General features: G+C 33.5%; 4 protein-coding genes across 4 annotated transcripts; all 4 read left to right on the forward strand.

The window, feature by feature from the left end:
* The first annotated feature begins 859 nt into the window (after positions 1–859).
* LOC125871574 (soluble inorganic pyrophosphatase 4) lies at positions 860–4,752 on the forward strand. Its single transcript, XM_049552199.1, has 10 exons — positions 860–993; positions 1,071–1,125; positions 2,207–2,351; positions 2,463–2,491; positions 2,947–3,012; positions 3,092–3,199; positions 3,805–3,870; positions 3,942–4,062; positions 4,215–4,296; positions 4,425–4,752. Exons 3-10 carry the CDS (start codon positions 2,216–2,218, stop codon positions 4,465–4,467), a joined length of 651 nt encoding a protein of 216 aa, XP_049408156.1. The 5' UTR covers positions 860–993; positions 1,071–1,125; positions 2,207–2,215; the 3' UTR covers positions 4,468–4,752.
* A 1,068-nt stretch (positions 4,753–5,820) lies between these two features.
* Positions 5,821–10,419, forward strand: LOC125871113 (uncharacterized). The gene is made up of 2 exons (XM_049551708.1): positions 5,821–6,539; positions 10,093–10,419. The coding sequence occupies exons 1-2, from the start codon at positions 5,905–5,907 to the stop codon at positions 10,097–10,099; spliced, it is 642 nt and encodes a 213-aa protein (XP_049407665.1). The 5' UTR covers positions 5,821–5,904; the 3' UTR covers positions 10,100–10,419.
* Positions 10,420–11,980: 1,561 nt separating this feature from the next.
* On the forward strand, positions 11,981–13,031 carry LOC125871114 (histone H2A-like). Its single transcript, XM_049551709.1, has 2 exons — positions 11,981–12,258; positions 12,570–13,031. The coding sequence occupies exons 1-2, from the start codon at positions 12,064–12,066 to the stop codon at positions 12,810–12,812; spliced, it is 438 nt and encodes a 145-aa protein (XP_049407666.1). The 5' UTR covers positions 11,981–12,063; the 3' UTR covers positions 12,813–13,031.
* Positions 13,032–17,203: 4,172 nt separating this feature from the next.
* Positions 17,204–20,657, forward strand: LOC125870939 (uncharacterized). Its single transcript, XM_049551488.1, has 3 exons — positions 17,204–17,778; positions 18,738–19,162; positions 20,008–20,657. The coding sequence occupies exons 2-3, from the start codon at positions 18,761–18,763 to the stop codon at positions 20,473–20,475; spliced, it is 870 nt and encodes a 289-aa protein (XP_049407445.1). The 5' UTR covers positions 17,204–17,778; positions 18,738–18,760; the 3' UTR covers positions 20,476–20,657.
* The last annotated feature ends 70 nt before the right edge of the window (positions 20,658–20,727 follow it).

Below are 20,727 nucleotides of genomic sequence, written 5' to 3' on the forward strand. Positions count from 1 at the left end.
TTTAAAATTATAGGTCTAAACTTAACTCTTATATATATATATATATATACATACCAATTACCACTTAGAGAAGTGTTATCTAATTTTAGAAAGAAAAATAAAATAAGATAAATATAAAATTCAAATTTCTAGCCTTGCGGAGCGAAGTGCACCCAGTCATAATCACATTATGTGATACTTCAAGTGTGGGTTTACACATCTATAATTCAATATTTTTTTAAAATATAACACTACTATATATGATCTCGGGAGGGAACCATGGGTTCACGTGAACCCAGTGACTCCCCTTAGATACGCCTCTGCCGAAACAGATTATACAATTGCTTCTTTTGTATATGTATAACAAAATATACATATTAATAGTCATAGCAAACATAAAGTTTGTTATGTAGCACAATTATACAAACTATAACTATAACATACAAATATAATTTTTATATTTGTTATACGTGAAAGTTGCTCTACTAAATATCACTTCTAAATTCACAATTTAACACCATTTCACTTTGTAATAATATCTTTCATGAGTTTTTCATTTCTAAGTTTATAATATAAAATTACCTAAACCGTTTTTTTACGTTGATATAATTTTTATCAAGTTTATTATATTATCAAAAATTAAATGAAATAAATGACACGAATATTCCCTCCACCGCTCAAACTTAATCCCTTTTAACGGCATCTTCCCACCCTACATTTCCCGTCAAATCCCCAACCTCCAGCGTTAGGAACTCCGTCACTATCACCGTTTTAAGTCCCACAACACCCAATAAAAATCCTCCACGTGTCCAAGTATTTATAATATTCGCTTCTAATTTAGAATCTTCCCTCTTCAGAAAAAAAAAACAAAAAATAAAAGATGAAACGTAAGAATTATGCAATATATTTTTTTAAAGCTCTGAGCTGTTTAATAAAGCTTTAAAATGGCAGTGTTTTAAGAGCGGGAAGAAGGAGAAGAACGCGTTTTACACCTTCATTACTCAACTTTCTAGGGTTTATTCTCTCTCTTTTTTTTTCTTCTATAAATACTCTTTCTCGGTTTGCCGTTGTTCATACGCTTTGTTTTGTAGATCTGAGCTGTGTGCTTCCACCGACGGTCTTCGTTTCCTCCTTCGTTTGCTTCAGGTATCGATTGTTTGCTTTAATGCGTTTTCTGTTCAATGTGCTAGTGATTTTTCGGAAAATGTGTTTGATGATCTTCATTTTACTCGTTTCAGCCATTCATTTCTGTTTTTTTGTTTTTGTTTTGTAGTAATGTTTTTAGGGATCGGTTACATTTTCTGCAGTTTTTGCTGATATGATTGGTTTTTGTTTGGATGGAGTGATGTTTTTGTAGTTAGAACTTAATTTCCTTGTTCATTTCCCTTTTTTTTTTTTTTGAAGTTTTTTGGTTGAAAACGATTTTGTTTCTTCAGGTGAGGATCGCTTTCTTCATGGCATTTTTTTCTCTACTTTTAACTGATATATAGTGTATTTGTTTCGTTTTCGCTCTGTTTTTTTGTTTGTTTGAATGTCTCTGCAGTAAATGCGTTTAAGCACATGAATTCTATTGTGTTCCATGTTTTCTGCTTCCGTTTGGTTCTGCTTTGCTTTCTGCACGTATTTCATGAATTCATGAACGGAAATATTGGGAGTGATTTTCGGCATGTTTATAGATTTCTGAGGAGTCAATCTTTTGGACTTCGTGGTCGTTATTGACTCTACTTAACTGGAATTACTGGCAATTGTTCTGTTTGTTTCATCTGAAGCTTACTACTTGTAAAGTCCTTACTGAGAGCTTTTGTTCAATTATATGTAGGCATCTACCTAGCAGGTTTCTGATTTTGTAATTCCAGCAATCAGTATTGCATAGCTAGAGCTAAAACGAGATAGATTGTACATATAGACAGCATGGCAAATTATAACCTCCATGTCAAATGTATATTGTATTCTTACATTATCTGTTAGAATAAGGTCTTTTTATTTGTTCACAGGAAGATAATAATTTTTGATAGTATAGAAATATAAATCATGACTTATATTTTCTGTATGGTTAAGTTTTGTTTGTTTCATTCTGAGTGTGGGTCATTGGTATATAAATATACATATATTTCTTACCCGTTGTTTTGTTGGACAACTTTATTTGATGTCTCTACTCCGAAAGCTATCATTTTCTTTTCCTATACCTATGGAGATTCTTACGTGCTACTAATACCTTGATGTCCAGCTAGCAATTATGGTTCCACCTATCGAAACTCAAGTCAAGTCTCCAGTGTCTCAGAAGTTCTCCATTCCACCTCTTAATGAAAGAATACTCTCTTCTATGACACGGAGATCAGTTGCAGCTCATCCTTGGCATGATCTTGAGATAGGTATTTTATAAATTCTGTAAAGGGAAACACCATTCCTCACAGTTGTGCGTGCAAAAAAATAAATGGCTCCTTGAATATTCTTCATGAGCTAAAATTTGTGTTTTGCTGCAGGACCTGATGCTCCACAGATTTTTAATGTGGTAAGGGATCTTTAAAACTTTCGAACTGATATTTAATATGGTTGAGCCTTCATATTGGTTATACGAATAAGGCAATTTATGCTTCATGTATATGCTGAATAATATTTAGCTTAGGTGATAATTGATATCAGGTCTAAAACATATTGTAAATCTTCAAAATTTTAATGAGCAAGCATGATTGATTTTCTAGGCCGACTCTCTAATTTCATGTTAGATAGCTTAGATCAGCTGCTGCCAAAATTGGAGTCTTCGGTCTGGCTTTATGCTAACTTTTTTAAGTTAAGAGGTGCTTTACTTCTTGATAGTAATCTGTAAGTTCTTCATCGTGTAAAGTGGATTTTTCACCTAGGTACCTTGGGACTTACCAGAGGCTAATATATGGTTGAAGTTATTTATGTTACCACATACTTGGTTGAGATGTTTTTGTATGTTAACCTACCAATTGGTTGGTGCAGGTGATTGAGATCAGTAAGGGGAGCAAGGTGAAGTATGAACTTGACAAAAAAACTGGACTGATCAAGGTATAAGTGGTATATCTTGAAACAAGTAAAATTGTGAAATTTTAGCTGAGTGACCTGAAACGCTGTTTCATTATTCCAGGTTGATCGTGTTCTTTACTCATCAGTTGTATACCCCCATAACTATGGGTTCATCCCTCGTACACTCTGTGAAGACAGTGACCCTCTGGATGTCTTAGTCATCATGCAGGTGAGCTGATAATCCTTTCACATTGTCCTGATAAACAACACACTTGCGGATATTTGCTGATAGTTGAACTGCAGCTAAGGGTCTAAGAACTTACCTATAACTTACATGTTTGTGTGTACGCAAGGGATGGACAAGATATAGTTAGGTCGTAACTTACCCAATCCACTCTTTTAACTTCCAAACCTATATCTACTACTACTTAAAAACGGTGCTGGATACAGAAAAGTTGATCTGGTTCTGGTGTTAGGTCTTATTATAGGCATATGTGATCTCAGTTATTGCTCTAAATTATGTGGACATTCTATTACCCTGTATATAACCTATTGACTTCTGTATTATGTCTTTTTTTCTATATGCTATAAAACTGTTGTTTTTTCTTAAGAAGCCATCCTACAATAGTTTGCCAGTGCTGTGCATGGGTGTCAAGGAAGTGGACAATTTAACCATTTGTGGCCTTTGCAATGCATATGTTTGACAGATTAAAGAAATTATTAGTATTGTGGCTTTTACCTCTATGAACTGTGCTTTTTTATTTTATTTTTTTAAAAAAGGGATGCCTATCAACAGTTATTTATTCTCTCGATTCTTACCATACTAATTTACAGGAACCTATTCTTCCGGGTTGCTTTCTCAGAGCTAAAGCAATTGGTGTTATGCCCATGATTGATCAGGTACTTATCTATGGTTAGAAGTAAATGTTGTGTCCCCAATCTTCCATGTATTAACTCTAGTCATAACACAGGGAGAAAAGGACGACAAGATAATTGCTGTCTGTGCTGACGATCCTGAATATAAGCACTATGCTGATATCAATGAGCTGCCACCCCATCGTTTGGCTGAGATCCGTCGCTTCTTTGAGGACTGTATCCTTTTCCAAAATCACAAATCTTAAGAGCAGCATGTATTTTAATTTCAGATGTTTATGAATTATCATTATTACGCTCATTTACTGTTTAGTGTGTGCAAGCATGAATATGAACTTAAGTATATGGTTTGGTCCTTGATAATGTATCAGACAAGAAAAATGAGAACAAGGAGGTTGCTGTTAATGACTTTCTTCCATCCGACAAAGCCTTTGAAGCCGTCCAGCATTCCCAGTAAGTAACACCTACCATCATTTCAAACATTACCAGAAGTTCAATATTTCTCCCTTCTGCAGTATGTTATGTTAACGAGAATTCATATTATGTTCAGCTGCTTACGTATAGTGTATTTTTTTTCTCAGGGATCTGTATGCAGACTACATTGTGGAGAGCCTGAGGAGATGATAGACTTTCCATCTTCCTCAAGTCGTGAATGACCGTCAACATTACATTTCTCATACTAATATACCATATAGTAGTGCTTCTCTAATATTTCGTCTACTTGTACTGCTAAGCACAGTTATATACCATGTTGCATGAGCATATAACATGCTATATATAATATATACTCATATATACAATATGCTTGTTTTATCTACTGTATGGGAAATTACTCTTCCATACAGTACATGATGATGACGAAAAGGAAACTTCACGTTTCCCCTGGTCAAATTTTGTATGATTTGAACTATCTCTTATTTGTCCGGTTTATGAAATGGATTATAAATGAAGTTAAGTTTGTATGCACTCTGTTCTGTTCCTTGAGTTTAATGGCGTCTATTTGATCTGTCCAAACTTGGTACTCAGTAGTTGTGAAGTTTATTCGGTTTGTATTATTAATGAATTATGGAGCGCAATTATGCGAACTATAGCTATAACATATAAATATGATTTTTATGTTTGCTATAGGTGAAAGTTGTTCTATTTTTAATCATCTAGGAGAATTCACTTTTTTCATAATAGAGCTCAGCTTTTATCGTCCAAGGGAAATCATGAAGTTCTGTGTTGAAAATCGATTGAAGGGGATAATTCAGTTGGTTTGGAGGGTGGTCATCCGATACCCCTCAATGCCTTCTAAATCGAGTCTATCGCATAGAGTTTACCTCTAGTGTAGTTTACATCTCATTTGTAGTTTGCAGGTTGGGTTATCCCCTTGAGAAATAGTAATTGAAATGAAAAAGATTATGACAAATATGGTAGAAACCTGACAAATCATCATATATGGTAGTCATTATAGATGAAATCATAATCAAAGTGTAAAAGAGACTATTAATAATAATCGAAACTCAAAAAAACAAATAACTACACGAGTAATACTTATTTTAATTACTCTATTACTAGTTCACAATTAAACAGATTCAATTAGGGATAATGTGAGAATGAAAATCAATTTATATGAACTGTTACTAATGCCCCTAATATATATCCTAAGCCTTTGTGATTTGTTTGGCCAGTTTTTTGAAAGATCAAAAGTATTCCTTTCTTTAAAAAATTATTTATTTTGAAGAATAAAGGTGTTTGGTCCATATTTTCATTTAAAAAATGTAAACCAGTATACGCTGATTTTCATATTTCAAGCAGAAGTTGAAATTTTTTAAAACTAGAATCTCAAAAAAAAATAAAGATAAGAATATCCCTATTAAAACAATTCTTTACTAAATTAATACTAAGTATTATTTTTAAAAACATTTCTTTTTCAAAAAACAATTCATATATATATATAAAATAAGATATTTCACAGCTTCCTCCCTAATATTTTGGTTCCAATAAACCCCCAAAACCTCTGCTTAAACCCTTCGAAGTTCGAATCCAATCAACCACCACCAACCACCGTCAACCGCCATGAATTCCTTTAACGCCACCACCCCAAACTTCGACAACCTTCTCCTCCAGTCCCTAATGAACCGTCTCCAAATTCGTCCTCCTTCAAACCCAACTTCCTCCTTTTCCCCACAATCCCTCGAAGATCTCCTCTTCAACACTCTCCCTTTCTCCGACGAAGATGAAGACGACGACGATAAGGAGTCTTCTTCTTCCAAATCTCAGCTAGCGAAAGAAGAATCGAGGGTTGAGAAAGAGATAATCCGGACAATTTTAACTGGAAAAACTGATTCGCTAAAACCAAATTCGGGTCAAGCTGTTGCTATTGGTGAACATCATATATGTATCGGGTTTCATGAGGATACGGGTTCGGATTATCGGGTGTGGGAGTGGCATGGGCATATCATGCTTTTTGATGAGGAAAATGGGTATTCACCTGAATACATATACGGGAATTACTTTGAAAGAGTTAATGGTAAGCTTATGAAGAAGAAACAAGAGGAGAAAGAAGAAGAGGAGAGTGAGAAAGAAGAAAAGGAGAGTGATGAGAAAGAGGAGAAGGTTGGGAATTTGGGGTTGAGAGAGTTGATATCGTCAGGAGATTCGAATAATGAGGGTCGGATTCTTAGGAGGAATATGAATGCTGGCTCTACAAGGTTTATACTGAATCAATGCTTGTTTACCTTTTAGTTTTTTTTTTTATACTAGTTCATTTGCATCTATGCTCCAATGGTGTTTTGCTTGAGTATTTAGCATGTTTAGATATTTTGTTTATTGTGTTTTGGTTATCGCACTATTTCGTTGTTATTGCTCCTTTCTGAATGCGCGTACTACTTTACTTGTTAGTTGGTATGTTTTCTTTACTGTCGTTTTTTCTTGTCATAACTACTTTGATTTGCCTCACTTTAGCTGAGGGTCCTTCGGAAGCATTCTCTCTACCTCATGAGGTAGGGGTAAGGTCTGAGTACACTCTACCCTCCCCGGATCCAACTTGTGGGATTTCACTGGGTATGTTGTTGTTGTTGTATAATATCAGGAGCACTTTAGATATGTTTTGGCTGTTTGCTTGTTCTGAATTGCGAATGTGCATTCCATATTAGGTAAATACATCGTCATTAAAAGTCTATTTCTGCCTCAAGTTCTTAGATAACTTCCACTTTTCCTACATCAATAGCCTTTTCTTCAAAGTTAATAACAAGATGCAAATTAAGGAATTGTGTTCCATATGTTGAGATCTTTAGCAGTATACTACTCTAAAATGTGACCGTTAACACAAAAAAGGGAAAATGGTTAGATGGATGGTGAGTGAAGTTTGTCTTCAGAAGCCAGGGCAAAAATAAAACTCCTTCTGTCAAATTCTGATTTTTCTTTTCAGAGTAGAGGATCGCCAACAATATAAATGAAAATCCACCAGTTTCTCAAAGAGTTCTGTATCGTAGTTCTGGTTGAACACCACTAAGTTTGCTGTTAATTAGAATGAGGGAACTGCTAGGGGTCGTTTGGTAGAGTGTATAAGAATAATGCTAAATATAGTGTATTAATAATGTTTGCATTAGCAATGCATGTATTAGTTATGCTTGTGTTAATTATACATAGATTATTTTAATGCATTGTTTGGGTTGATGCATTAAAAATTGTATGTATTGCATTAAAAAAATTGTTTACAAAGATACCCTTCACTTTTATGGTGGAAAAGATGTAAAAAAGATTTTGAGGGGCAATTGAGTCTTTTATCATATTAATGCATGCATTAAAACCATTGCATTGCTAATACCTAGAAATCCATGGTATTAGCAATGCACACCTTAATACGCAATAGAGTGTATAACTAATGCAAACATTAGTTATACATAGGTTGAAAAAGAATACCAAACAAGGTACTAGTAATACACAAGGCTAATACGTGCATTATTTTTTCTAATACACTCTACCAAACGACCCCTTATATTTATCTTCAAAGAAACTATTATCTTATGTCAGTTTTCCAAGAACTAGGATTAAGAGTTAAGGCTATTAGCATACTAAAGTAGCAATTTTATACATTTGAAGACAATATGAACAACTAGATACATAGCATCTTATCCTTAGCATATTAGGTGATGCTTTGGAGTGACATCGTATGTGTGCTAAGCCCGCAAAACTTGTCTGAGGAGGAATATAACTATGTAGTGCAGCACTTAGTGATTTAACGTGTTCGCTAATCTTTGAACTGTGCTGAAGTAATGCTTTTATAATCTGAACTCTTAGGGGTTGTTTGGTTGGTGGGACTTGGATAAATGCGGGATTATTTAATCCCGTGTTTGGTTATGGGTATTAATTGGTCCCCATAACCATTTGCACTAAAATGGTGGATAATCTGTCCCATGTAGAAGGTAGAATATCCTTGTCTATCCCATCTCAGTAGCCTAACGACCCCTTATTATGATACAAAGACAACAAAAACAGTTAGCTCTTTGCTGGATCCATGTCAAATGGAGTACAATAGTAATGTGCTCATACGCATTGAAGCCAGAGAGACTTAGCATCACTATATAGGGTTGACTCCTCTACTGTCTCAATTGTAATTTACGCCAAAGATCTTCCAAGAAAGTAAAGTCACCGAATAATCTATGATGAAGCATTTTCTTTAACCTGTTTGTGTGTACTACTCGTTAATTCTTGTCAGATTCTTTTAAAAATCTACTTGTTTGTTTAATTTCTTTCATTATCTTTACTGTGTGTCCGCACACATATAAGATATTGAGGAGGAACAACCCCACATATGGATAATAAAACTATTCTAGTTATAAATTAAAAAAAAATATGGTGCAAGTCACTAATCAGTATTTCAGTGTTTCCTCCATTTTAAAAGCAACAACAGCATAATTCAGTGTTTGCTTTTCCTGAGAACCCAACTAAAAAGAATTAAGTGTAAATAACCAATATAATTTGTTCAAAATTGATATGTAATGCTGAAGGTAACAGATGGGAATTCAGTATATTGCTGTTTATTTATGCTGATTCATATATTGTTTGAATGTAACAGTAAATAGAAGTAGAAAATAGAGGCTGAATATGCAGTCTTAAGATCGAGCTTGCATTTCATATTGCGCCAACTTTTTCCCAGCAAAGAAGCTCTTTTGCTTTAAAATGCTTTAAAATAATGCCTGACCCATCATCTGCCTAGTCCCATTAAATTAAGTCTTAGCCTGCCCCGCCCTACCCTGGTACACTAATTGGCGCCTCGCGGCGCTCTGCCCTGTTAAGGATTTGACCTGCCCTGTCCCACCTATGCCCTGCCATATCGACATCCCTAGTCTTCTCCCTATACAAAATGTGGTCATCATACAGCAAAATTGACAATATTGTGTTACTCTAAGAGCTTCAAAGTGTGAAACTGTGCTATGATTTTTTGCTTTACTCTAACCCTTCATTGTAAGAACAGGGACTGATCTAGAAATGGGTTTTGAAAGCGAGGGGTAGGGGGTGGGGAAGGAACTATTGAAATTTGAACCAAACCTTTACAAAACACCATAAGATAATATATTAGTTCTTGATACAAAGGCGTATCCGAGTAAGAGACTTCTATTACTTCCAACAACAACAACAAACCCAGTGTAATCCCATATGTTGGGTCTGGGGAGGGTAGAGTATGCAGACCTTTACCCTACCTTGCGAGTTGAGGAGGTAGAGAGGTTGCTTCCAATAGACCCTTGACTAAACGAACGATGAAAAAGAGGCAGCAGAAACAACAAGAAGAAAATAAGGGCCAAAGAAATAGCATGTAGTAATAGAAATCTAAATATAAGGAACAAAAGAAGGCAAATACTAATACTCTGAGAATGGAAACTTCTATTACTTCCGTAGGAATATATTTATCTCATAGCTGATCCTTCATAAGATTTGTTGCATACATATAATGATGGGACTCTCTACTAACCCTCTAGGCATGCGTATTTGCTAGACATTTTTATTGAAGATTTTTATCTCTCCAAATTTTAGTTAGCATCCATTGTCTTTCACCTGATGCATTCTTCCTATATGATGTTTTAACTTACTAGTTGCTTCTTGTGTGCTTGAATGTGGTTTTAGCTGATTTTTCTCCAATTTCTCCACTTCTAATATTTGATTGTTCTTTTGTGCTACGAAGAATATTTTACTCTCCCTCCTCGTTCCTCCTCGTATCTGTTCATTCTTCTTGACTGAGTTTTCCTTGTTACAAATTGACAGGGTCTAGAGGTTTGCTGTTTTACACCAAAGAAACAATTTGAGGTTTGCTGCGTATTTTCGCTTGGCTGCATGGAGATTTTTTACTTTTCATTTTCCCAAGCTACTTGGTGTTGTGTTAAAATAGCTATTTGCAAATTGTGATCTTACATGGTCTGAAATATTGCATTTGCAAAGCAAAATAGGAACTCCTAGCAGATGAGAATGGCTCTTTATTTTCTTTAATTCTCTCTTAATCTTTTCAATTTCTTTATTACAAGGGAGGTTGAAAATTTGTTTACAGAATAAGCTACTCTTCTTTCATAAGCAAATGTTTTTGGAGCTTTTGTATGCAGAGAATGCTTTTAGCTCTAGCTAATTGTCCTCTTTTTTTACGTGTGATTTATATCTATGGTTGTGTCGAAGGGCATATCATTTAAAGTAGATATTCATCCCATTTTAGGATAGTTTTTGTTTTAGTTAGTAGATTTTGAATCAAATTTTAAAATTTATTTTTAAATATTTTTTTGGGCGAAGAAATTTGATCCTTTTTCTGATAGAATTAAAAAGATCAATTAAAATGCACATATAAACATAACTTCAAATTTTGAGTATTATTACTTCAAAACTCATAATTTTAAATTACATGTAAGAAAGCGATGGCCGATGAGATGGCAAAAAAATCTTTTCTTTTAGTACAAAAATATTAGTGATGTCCTTAAACAAGAATGCTCTCTTTATTATTGTGATATCTTCATTATTTTTTTATTTTTTTTTCCATTCAAATCTATTTTGATAAGTGGTATATGAGTTGACAGTCTTTCATAAACATATCTCTCCGCCTTTTCAAAATAAGGATAAAGTCTGCATATTCAAGAAAATGAGAAGATTTTCAACTCAAATATGATAAACAATAGTGTTGTTTCAATAACACTAGCAAAATTTTTAGTGTAATTAGCAAGTGTCTCGCATACTAGATACGCGAGCGAAATAAGAGAGTGACAACAAGATAGGAGGGAGGCGAGAGTGCGAGATTTGTCTATGTATTCTAGATACATGCGAATCTACTTGGATAAAGTGTATCTAGAACAAATTAACCTAATTTTGAGTCCATATATTTCGAGATACATGTATCTGGACGTACCAAAATCTGGTAAGATTCATAATATTACAACATAACTTGTATTTAAGTAATTAGATTATATACTAGTGAGATTATTGTAAGTTACCCTTAAATAAAAAGTGTTGGCCCCGACCCCGGTCCGTCCCCAATCAAGCCTAAAGGATCAAGAGCTTATATGGGCCGGACTTATACGCCCTAGTTTTAAAGGGCTTGAAAAATCTTATTCCAATCCTATCCCAATAACGGGTTGGGTTGGGCTAAGCCCATTTTGACGGCTCTATGTATTTGTGTATAGTAAATGAACTTACAAAACGAGTTGCTAAGTTCTGCGTATGTTTTACTTTTTTTCGACCTCTGTGAAATTATATTAAATATGTAGTATTCTTGTATCTATATAGTAATAAGTTTGATTTGATTTTTTTTTTTTTTTGAAAAAAAATGAATCAAATTATTTTAAATTTGTTAAATTAATTAGACTTGATTTATTAATTTGATTGATTTTGTGGTATTTACTACTTACTATATTAGTATATATTTTTTGTGAGTCCTTCAATTATTTATAGGAAACCTAAAAGCTTAGCTTATCCAGTCTGTCAACATCACTCAACAAGTCACACGTGTTCTCCTCTCATTTGTCAATTTATAATCACACGGATCGTCAGCATTCTCATCTCACAGCCGTAGATTTAACCCAGAATCGAACGGCTCAAAATACTCTTCTCCAAAGAAAGTCCATTTCTTCAAGCACAAACCTCATATATAAAACGTCAGCTTACTGTAACTCAAATTCAATCACAATCAATTCAAACGATAGCAATTCAAATTATTCATTGAAATTATCATTTGGGGTTTCAGTTTTTTTGAGCTAAAAAATGGAGAAGAAGGGTGCTGGAGGAAGAAAAGGTGGCGGTCCAAAGAAGAAGTCAGTTTCAAGATCTGTTAAGGCTGGATTACAGTTTCCGGTAGGTAGAATTGGGAGGTATTTGAAAAAGGGTCGTTATTCTCAGAGAGTTGGAAGTGGTGCACCTGTTTATCTTGCTGCTGTGCTTGAGTACCTTGCTGCTGAGGTATATTTCCCTATATCTTCAATTTTTAGTATCTGGGGTTTGTTGTCAGCTAAAGTTGAGTTTTTTTTAGTATATGGGGTTTAGGGTTATTATGAGAGTGAGTGTGGGATCTGGAAATTTTTACTTTTAGCTCATGTTTGACGATAAATTTTTGAAATTGAAACTTGAAAATTTGATTGAATTAACTATGAAGTTATTATAGATAATGGAATTTTTGCTTCTAAGAGTGTTTCTAATTTGCTTGAATACATTAGTATATGTGCAAATTGAGAATTAGTGTATTGGTGTTGATTTGTCTTCTCTTTGTGTAGGTTTTGGAATTGGCTGGAAATGCAGCGAGAGACAATAAGAAGAACAGAATTATACCAAGGCATGTTTTGTTAGCTGTGAGGAATGATGAAGAACTTGGAAAGCTTCTAGCTGGTGTAACCATTGCTCATGGAGGTGTTCTTCCTAACATCAATCCAATTCTTCTGCCTAAGAAATCCGATAAAGTTGGAAAAGAACCTGCTAAATCACCATCTAAGGCTACAAAATCACCACGAAACGCTTAAATTTGTGAAGAGCAACACTTCTCGTTTAAACGATGTAATGGACACTCTACCAAAGTTGCATGATTTAGGATTTTATGACTTGTGTTTGGTTCAAATAATCTGTCAATGTCCGTAGGTTTTGGTATCTATTTTCTGTTTGTAGTAAGGCTTAAAAGTACTTGTTTTATGTTTTGTAAAACAAATCATTTGCAATTTTATCAAGTATTACTTCAATGGTTACATGGGAAGGAAATTTCTTGTGTGTGTAGTGAAGTTTTAGAATTATGTTTTGGTCTTGTGATGCCCTTTGGATTGATGGTAGTTGACAAATGTTCTGCCTTAGTTGGTTTTTCTCAGTGAATCAGTCACATAGTCCGAAATAAGGTTAGTGATGGAAATTTAGCCATCTTTTGGTTAGGTTTTTTGGGGATGCAATGCTGTCTTGTGGTAGTATATGGGTTCTCGAGGGCATAAGCTTCCTTCTTACCTGTTCCGGCCAATCCCCCGTTGAATCGAGGACTGTCATGAACACCAAATAAGGTTAGTGATGGGAATATAGCTATCTTTTAGTTGGGTTTTGGGGAGTTGGAATGCTCTCTTGTGGGAAAAATTTTAGGGTAAATTACAGAAATCACATACTTTAAAGGTAAAATTACAATTTATTCCTTTAAAGTTTATAATTACAGAAATTCTTCATTTTCGCATATTAAATTAGTGTATTAGCGTTTATATTATTGTATTTCGTGCATCAGATTAATGTATCAGCGCTTATATTATTGTATCTCGCGCATGTATCAGCACTTATATAGCTCTGATANTTGTGGGAAAAATTTTAGGACAAATTACAGAAATCACATATTTTAAAGGTAAAATTATAATTTATTCTTTAAAAGTTTATAATTACAGAAATTTCTCATTTTCACGCATCAAATTAATGTATCAGTGCTTATATTATTGTATTTCGCGCATCAGATTAATGTATCAGCGCTTATATTATTGTATCTTGCGCATTAGATTAATATATCATCGCTTATATTATTGTATCTCGTGCATGTATCAACACTTATATAGCTCTGATACATTAATATGATGTGCGAGATACAATAATATAAACGTTGATATATTAATCTGATGCACGAGATACAATAATATAAGCGTTGATACATTAATCTGATGCGCGAGATACAATAATATAAGCGTTGATACATTAATCTGATGCGTGAAAATAAGGGATTTTGGGAATTTGTAAAACTTATAGGGGATAATGATAATAAGTAAACTAAAATGTGAGATTTCTGTAATTTTTCCAAAATTTTATAATGGTAAAGGCCCAATCAATAATAGTTGTGTGACTCTTTATTGATTAATTGACACTTGAATAATGTGTCTAGTTCTTTACCTTTTTACCATCTCTCCTACTCACTCTTCTTTTTATTCATTTTCTTAAGATGTTGATATATTGAATAAGAGATTTAATAAAAAAATTTATCACAATAACTAAAAATGATTTTAGGACTGAGTATTTAAAATACGCATATCATTCAATATTTTTAATAATATCAAATTAACTAAAAAACATTTAGTGTTTTCTCAATTACTAGCACCTAAAAAAATAAATTAATTCAAATTTAGTTTTTCATATTTTTTTAAATTCTGTTTTAGTTCATATATTCATAGTTATTGTTATTTTAATTTTGTTTTAGTTCATATATTTATAATTCTCTTAACAGAGAATATCCGTTATTTTTCTTAATTTAAGTTATAATTTTTTGAAATACTTAATAGAAAACGTTGGGAAATATATATTATAACTGAATGTATGTAAAGACACGAAAAATGAATTCTAATAATATTAAGGCCGAATGATATTATTATTATATTATTATTATAATTGTATTATAATAATAATAATAATAATATAATGAGTAGTTAATTTAAAATTATATGGAACCGATTGATTCTTGAAAATAAATTAAGCATTGCAAGTTTTAAATTAAAAGACTTAAAGTTCGTTCTGTGAACCGCCTCACATGTATAAATTTTTTAAAAATGTTTATGAGTCCGCCACTCCCTGTCTTGTTCTATCTCGTTGTCATTCTTATATTTAAATATGATTATGGTGAAAGAAAAAATATGTGTAATTTCAAAATAAGATCAAAAATCAAAACAAAAATAATCTTATAAATTACATATAAATTGATTTGATAACTAATATTTATATATTAAACAAAAAAATTGAAGATTTCACTGAACCAAAATTGATATATGAACTAAAACAGAATATTTTTTAGGAACTAAAACAGAATTTTTTTTCATGTGCAAAAAAAACAAAAAAATCATAATTATATATATATGAACTAAAACATAATTAAAAAAAATATGGAAAACTAAATTTGAATTAATTTGTTTTTTTAGGTGCTAGTAGTTGAGAAAACACTAAATATTTTTGAGTTAATTTGATATTATTTAAAATATTGAATGATATGAGTATTTTTAATACTCAGTCCTAAAAACGCTTTTAGTTATTGTGATAAAAAAATGTTTATTAATTCCTTTATTCTATATATCCACATCTTAAGAAAATAAAGTTAAAAAATATTTATTAGGGGTAAGAAAATAAGAAAATGAATGAAAAGAAGGGTGAGTAGGAGAGAGATGGTAAAAAGGTAAAGAAGTAGAAATATAATCCAAGTGTCAATTAATCAATGGAGGGTCATACAACTATTGTTGGTTGGGCCTCTACCATTATAAAAATTTTCGGATTTTGGGGAGTTGGAATGCTCTCCTGTGGTAGTACATGGGTTCCCGAGGGCCTAAGCTTCATGTTCCCCTGTCCTAGCTAATCCTCGGTTTGATCGAGGACTGCCATGATCCTTATAATCTGGACCTTGACCAAAAGAAGTGACATGACAATTAGTGGCGTAGCTCAATCCATTGAAGAGTGATTAGTTGAACTTTCTTTGTTATGAAACGTATATAAAAGATTTATGAAGTATATAAGCTAGAAATTACTTTGCAATTCAAATTTACTCTATTAAATTCTAAACATGCTTGATGAAATTTTTGCTTTAGGTTAATGATGTAGGTTTTTTTTGGGGTCTAGAGTCCGCGTTGAAGTCTCGACTAGTTATTCAATCTCTCTGTATATACGAGCACTCGGTGTTTATATCAAATTAATCAATCTCTCAATATATACTAGCACCCAGTGTTTATATCAAATTATGTTAGATGAAACTGAAATCCGACAAAAAATCCTTATCGAGGATCCACCTATGATTATAATCTCGATTTGAATTGTAATATATGGGGCCCAATGAGGAATATATTGAAGCCCAGCCCAAGTTCCATAAATATCTGCATCTGAGAAAATGAAATCTCACTAATACTTACACGTGTACGAACAGGATTAGCCATGTCACATTCATTGACTCAGTAATATTCTACTGACAGACTAATTATTGTGAAATTATAATTATAATTTGAGATGAACTTTATATTATTTATTTCTTTTTACTTGTATGTTAACTTCACCTATGAGTAATAAACAAAATGACAATTGTCTTCTATCTATTTATTTTTACTCGTTCACTATTTGTTAATCTATCATAAAAATTTAATTGTTTTTTCATATATTTATGCTTAGCATTAATTATTTTTTTCTTAAATTATTTTTCAAGACTAATATTAAACATAGAAATAATGTGATAAAATAGTCTTATCAATTATTATTTTATTAATAAATATATCAAATTCAAATATAATACAAGTAAAAATAAAGAAAGTGAGCATTATATTAACCTTTGAAAACTCTATAATTAATTCACTTGCTTGTAAAATACATTTGGAGAAACAACAATGGTTAAATAAAGATAAATTAAAAACTAAACTCGTTTATTTGGGCTAACAAACTATTCATAAATTAATTATTCCAAGATTATTTTATAGGATTGTTGTCCATTCTCAATATAACGAAAAAATAACCTTACTATTGCGAAATAACTATTCTCAAAATAGAGTATTCCACTATTTTATCTTAAGATAAATTCATTTTAAAATAAATTTATAAATTATTATCTCATCACTTAAACTCAACACGGTTTTAATTAAAAATAAAATTAAAAAAAAAACAAAAAATTTATAAATTTTATCCCAAAATTAATTCTGAAATATATCTCTTTTTCTTTTGATTTTTCACTTGACGTCCGGAGCCCACGTTGGTGCTCCAACTAAATCTGATTTTTCACCCAATGTTCGAAGCCCATATTAGAGCATAGACTAAATCCAGATCGCGCACCTATTCGGATGCCTACATTAAAACCCGACTAAATTTGATTCGCACAACACAAAATCCGCTGAGTCCCAGCACCGCACCACAACCATAACGTATTCAATACACCATAAAGGAGTACCCTATAAATACAAATATTTGTCTTTTTCTCCCATATCTCCCCAATTTCATTTTTTTTGGTCTTCCGTTGAATTCGATGGTAATTTAGGGCTATAATAATGATCCGATTTACTCGTTTTCTGGTTATGCTTCTTTGAAATTCGAGCAATTCAATCTTCTTCATCTATTATTTCGATCACTGTAATTGGAGATTTTGTTGTGTGGACGTGAATCGAGATTATTTTTTTTTGGAATTAGGGATTTTGGTTTTGGTGGCGGTGGGAAATCGAAGGGCATCGCATCCTTACGATGCATTCGGTGTCGCCTTTTCTATTGGATCTGTTGACTTTACCTCAAGCTGCTTCTTTCTATGGCGTTTTGTGTTCTCATCGTTTGAAGCCTTGGCGTAATAGTTTTAGTTAACGTTTAATTCATCTTCGTCTGTTTATTTTTTGTTCTGCGTTGCTGTTTCAGTTGCTATCTGCTGGTTTTCTGTTTGTTTCGAGGGATTTTTCAGCTATATCAGATCTTTTTCCGAGTAGTTGTAGCCGAATCTGGTGGAAATTTGCGTGATTTTGCTTTATATCGACATACTGAAAGGTAATGATTTGTGATTTGATTGTTTTTGCAATTATAGGATCTGGTTGTTGATCTGATTGGTGTTTTGTGGTTATTTAAATTACATAATATCTGTTTAGGGTAAAAAAAAGTTATCTTGCTTCCGATCTATGTCTAGATAATGCATAAAGTTTATAATTGATCAGTTCTAGTAACGTTTGGATTCTGTGATGGCTAATTCTTGTAATGATGAACTAGGTGTGGTGATCAGAAATCCATACTTTTAACTTTTAAGGCAGATTGCTTATAGGCAGGGTGCAATATTTGCCTGAAAGATATATAGTTAATACTACAAGTGGGGTCTCGGGGGATGGGATAGGATGCATGTAAACTTTAACCCTATTCTTGTGGGGTGGAGAGGTTGTTTCCAATAGATCCTCGGCTTAAAAAATATGTAGTCAAAGTAGGATTGAGAGGAAATTGATGGCAACAAAATAGCTAGATAAACAGTGCAAATTAAGAATACGTAGTAGTGAAAATTGAAGAATAAGATATGGTACAAATACTAAGAATACTAAACAAGGAGAAGAGGAGACTTGCCCCCTACCTCTCCCACATAACAGTACAACAACACTCGGCTACCTATTACCCTTGTCCTTGACCCCATACCTTCCTATTTAGGGTCATGACTCTAAATTGAAGATGACTATTTGCCAGAATTTTGGAAGTATTTGTTTGAGGTGCAGCATACCTATTAACTAATGTTATGAGAATCAATGTGCATTCTTTTTTTGACTTTAGATTTGCTTCTTTGTCATGATAGATGGATCAAATCTTGAAGGATCTAAAAAATATATATTGATAACTTTGAGATGACTGGTTAAGTTCAACGTGCAATTAATTATCCTCGAAGTTCAGTTGTATAACTGTAACATCTTTGTTCTTTTCTAACAAATGTTGCTTCTTGTTTGTGCTGAGACTACGTGTGCATGTTTGTGCAGATCTTTGCTGCTCTCTTTAATTGATGGCCGTTTGTTCTGCTAATTACAAGTTCGACTCTGAAAGTATAAGTTGCTTTTGTGAGTCATCAAAGGAGACTCTTGGTTGTGCTTCTGGCATTCCAGGAGGTCCTTTTGCTAGTGATCTTGCGCACCGTTTTACTGAATCTCTGAATATTAAGGATGGTGAAGACTTGATTTACAAGGAAGATTCCAACACATTGGAGGAAGATGGAAGTGAAGAAGATTTGGATGCAAATGACACTGACACTGGCAGTACAGACTCAAAAAAATGCTTGATCAAGTCCTCAGAATTTCCATGCTCTGCTTTGAGCACTCCCCCTGCTGAGTTGGTTCATGGGAAGGAGGAGCAGGAGGCTGATGCTAAATCAACTGACTTGCCTTATTCACGTTCCATATCTTCACCTGTGAGTTTTGTGTCCTTATACATTTAAGGTCAATTTCCTAGCATGTTCATTTTAATGATAAAGGGTTTCTAACATATAAAAAAGATGTAGAAGGTTTTTTAACTTCCTGTTCTTAATGAAGTTTTTAGTCCACTTAAAGATATCTTTTGTTATATAAGAAAGTCTGCTTACATGAGTATTGCCAATTTCAAGCATAATTTGCTTTAATGATAAAGGGTTTCTTACATATAGAGAAGACCTAGAAGGTCTTTTGACTCCCTGTTTTTAATGAAGATTATAGTCCTCTTTGGATATTTTTTGTTATATAGGGAAATATACTGTTGTCTGCTTACATTAGTATTCCTTAATAGAGCCGTATGCATTCTGATCTCAGTTCACGACCCCCCCCCCCCCCCCCCCCCCCCCCCACTCCGAGTATATGCTTCAACAGGAATCACACCATGGAAATTACTAGTGGGCATATGAAAATTTAAAGTTACATTGTTTTCAATTATAGAAAGGCGGCATTTTTTTTTAGACGGACTGAAAATGGAAGTGTGTCACATAAGTTGGGACAGAGGGAGTATTTTTTTTCCAGCATATGTTTTGCGGTTCCTTGTATCTCTCTCTCTCTCTATATCTCTCTGTTATTTACTCTCTCTATATCTCTCTGTTATTTACTCATGGCTCTGGACTCTGTTATCAAGGCTGAAACAACAGTATTTTGGAACAGCAGTTGAAGCATATTACTCTCATACACAGAGGGAGACTGTGTTGGGATTTTTTCAGGGTTGAGCTATTAAGTTATTTCTCATTATATTGTTGGTTAACAGTTGTGTTTTTCCCTTCTTTTTTTATTCTCTCAGACAGCTTTGACGCTTGTATCTGCCATTAAAGGTAGCCGTGAGAAACAAGGCAAACCACCCAAGAAGCTGTCTGTGACATGGGCTCCCGATGTGTATGACCCTATCCCGACAGCAGTTTCGCATGTGCCAAACAAGGTACAACGCCACAGGAGTGACCACAGGAAGAATGGAAAGAACAAGCAGAAAAGTAATGGCAAATCTTCACGTGGGAGCAAAGGTAAAGACAAGAAACAAGGTCGCAAACATGGTGGAAGTACCAGGAGGAGTTATTATCCTCTAGAGGATAACGACATAATGACTTGTTCTAGCTTTCATTCTCTGGAGGATAACATTACTGCTCATTCCAGTGAGCTGCAGGCTGGTGCCATGGATTATGATATTGGCAGCCCCCCGGATTCATTCTGTGGTAGCAGTTTCCTAAAGAAATCCGTCACAAAGTTGCATTTCCCAGTTGCAAAGGCTTCATGAGCTTCCTTTCTGATCCATTGGTGTGTGTTCTTCTCGATTGTTTCCTGTAGTTCTGTAAATAAATAAGTTTGACGCTTAACTGAGTTGTGTGAGTTGTTGGCATTTTTGTACTTAAAAACCTTATAAACTTTTGACCTGTTGAATGGACGGATGACTTTTTGCTTAGCTATGTTTGTAGTTTGTTTGAACAAGTTGTCTAAAGTTGTTTCATTGCGTTTTTTTTCTGATTATGAGATTTTGATCATGAAAATC

This window comes from Solanum stenotomum, chromosome 7, assembly GCF_019186545.1.
Source record: "Solanum stenotomum isolate F172 chromosome 7, ASM1918654v1, whole genome shotgun sequence".
NCBI classification, from domain to species: Eukaryota; Viridiplantae; Streptophyta; class Magnoliopsida; order Solanales; family Solanaceae; genus Solanum; species Solanum stenotomum.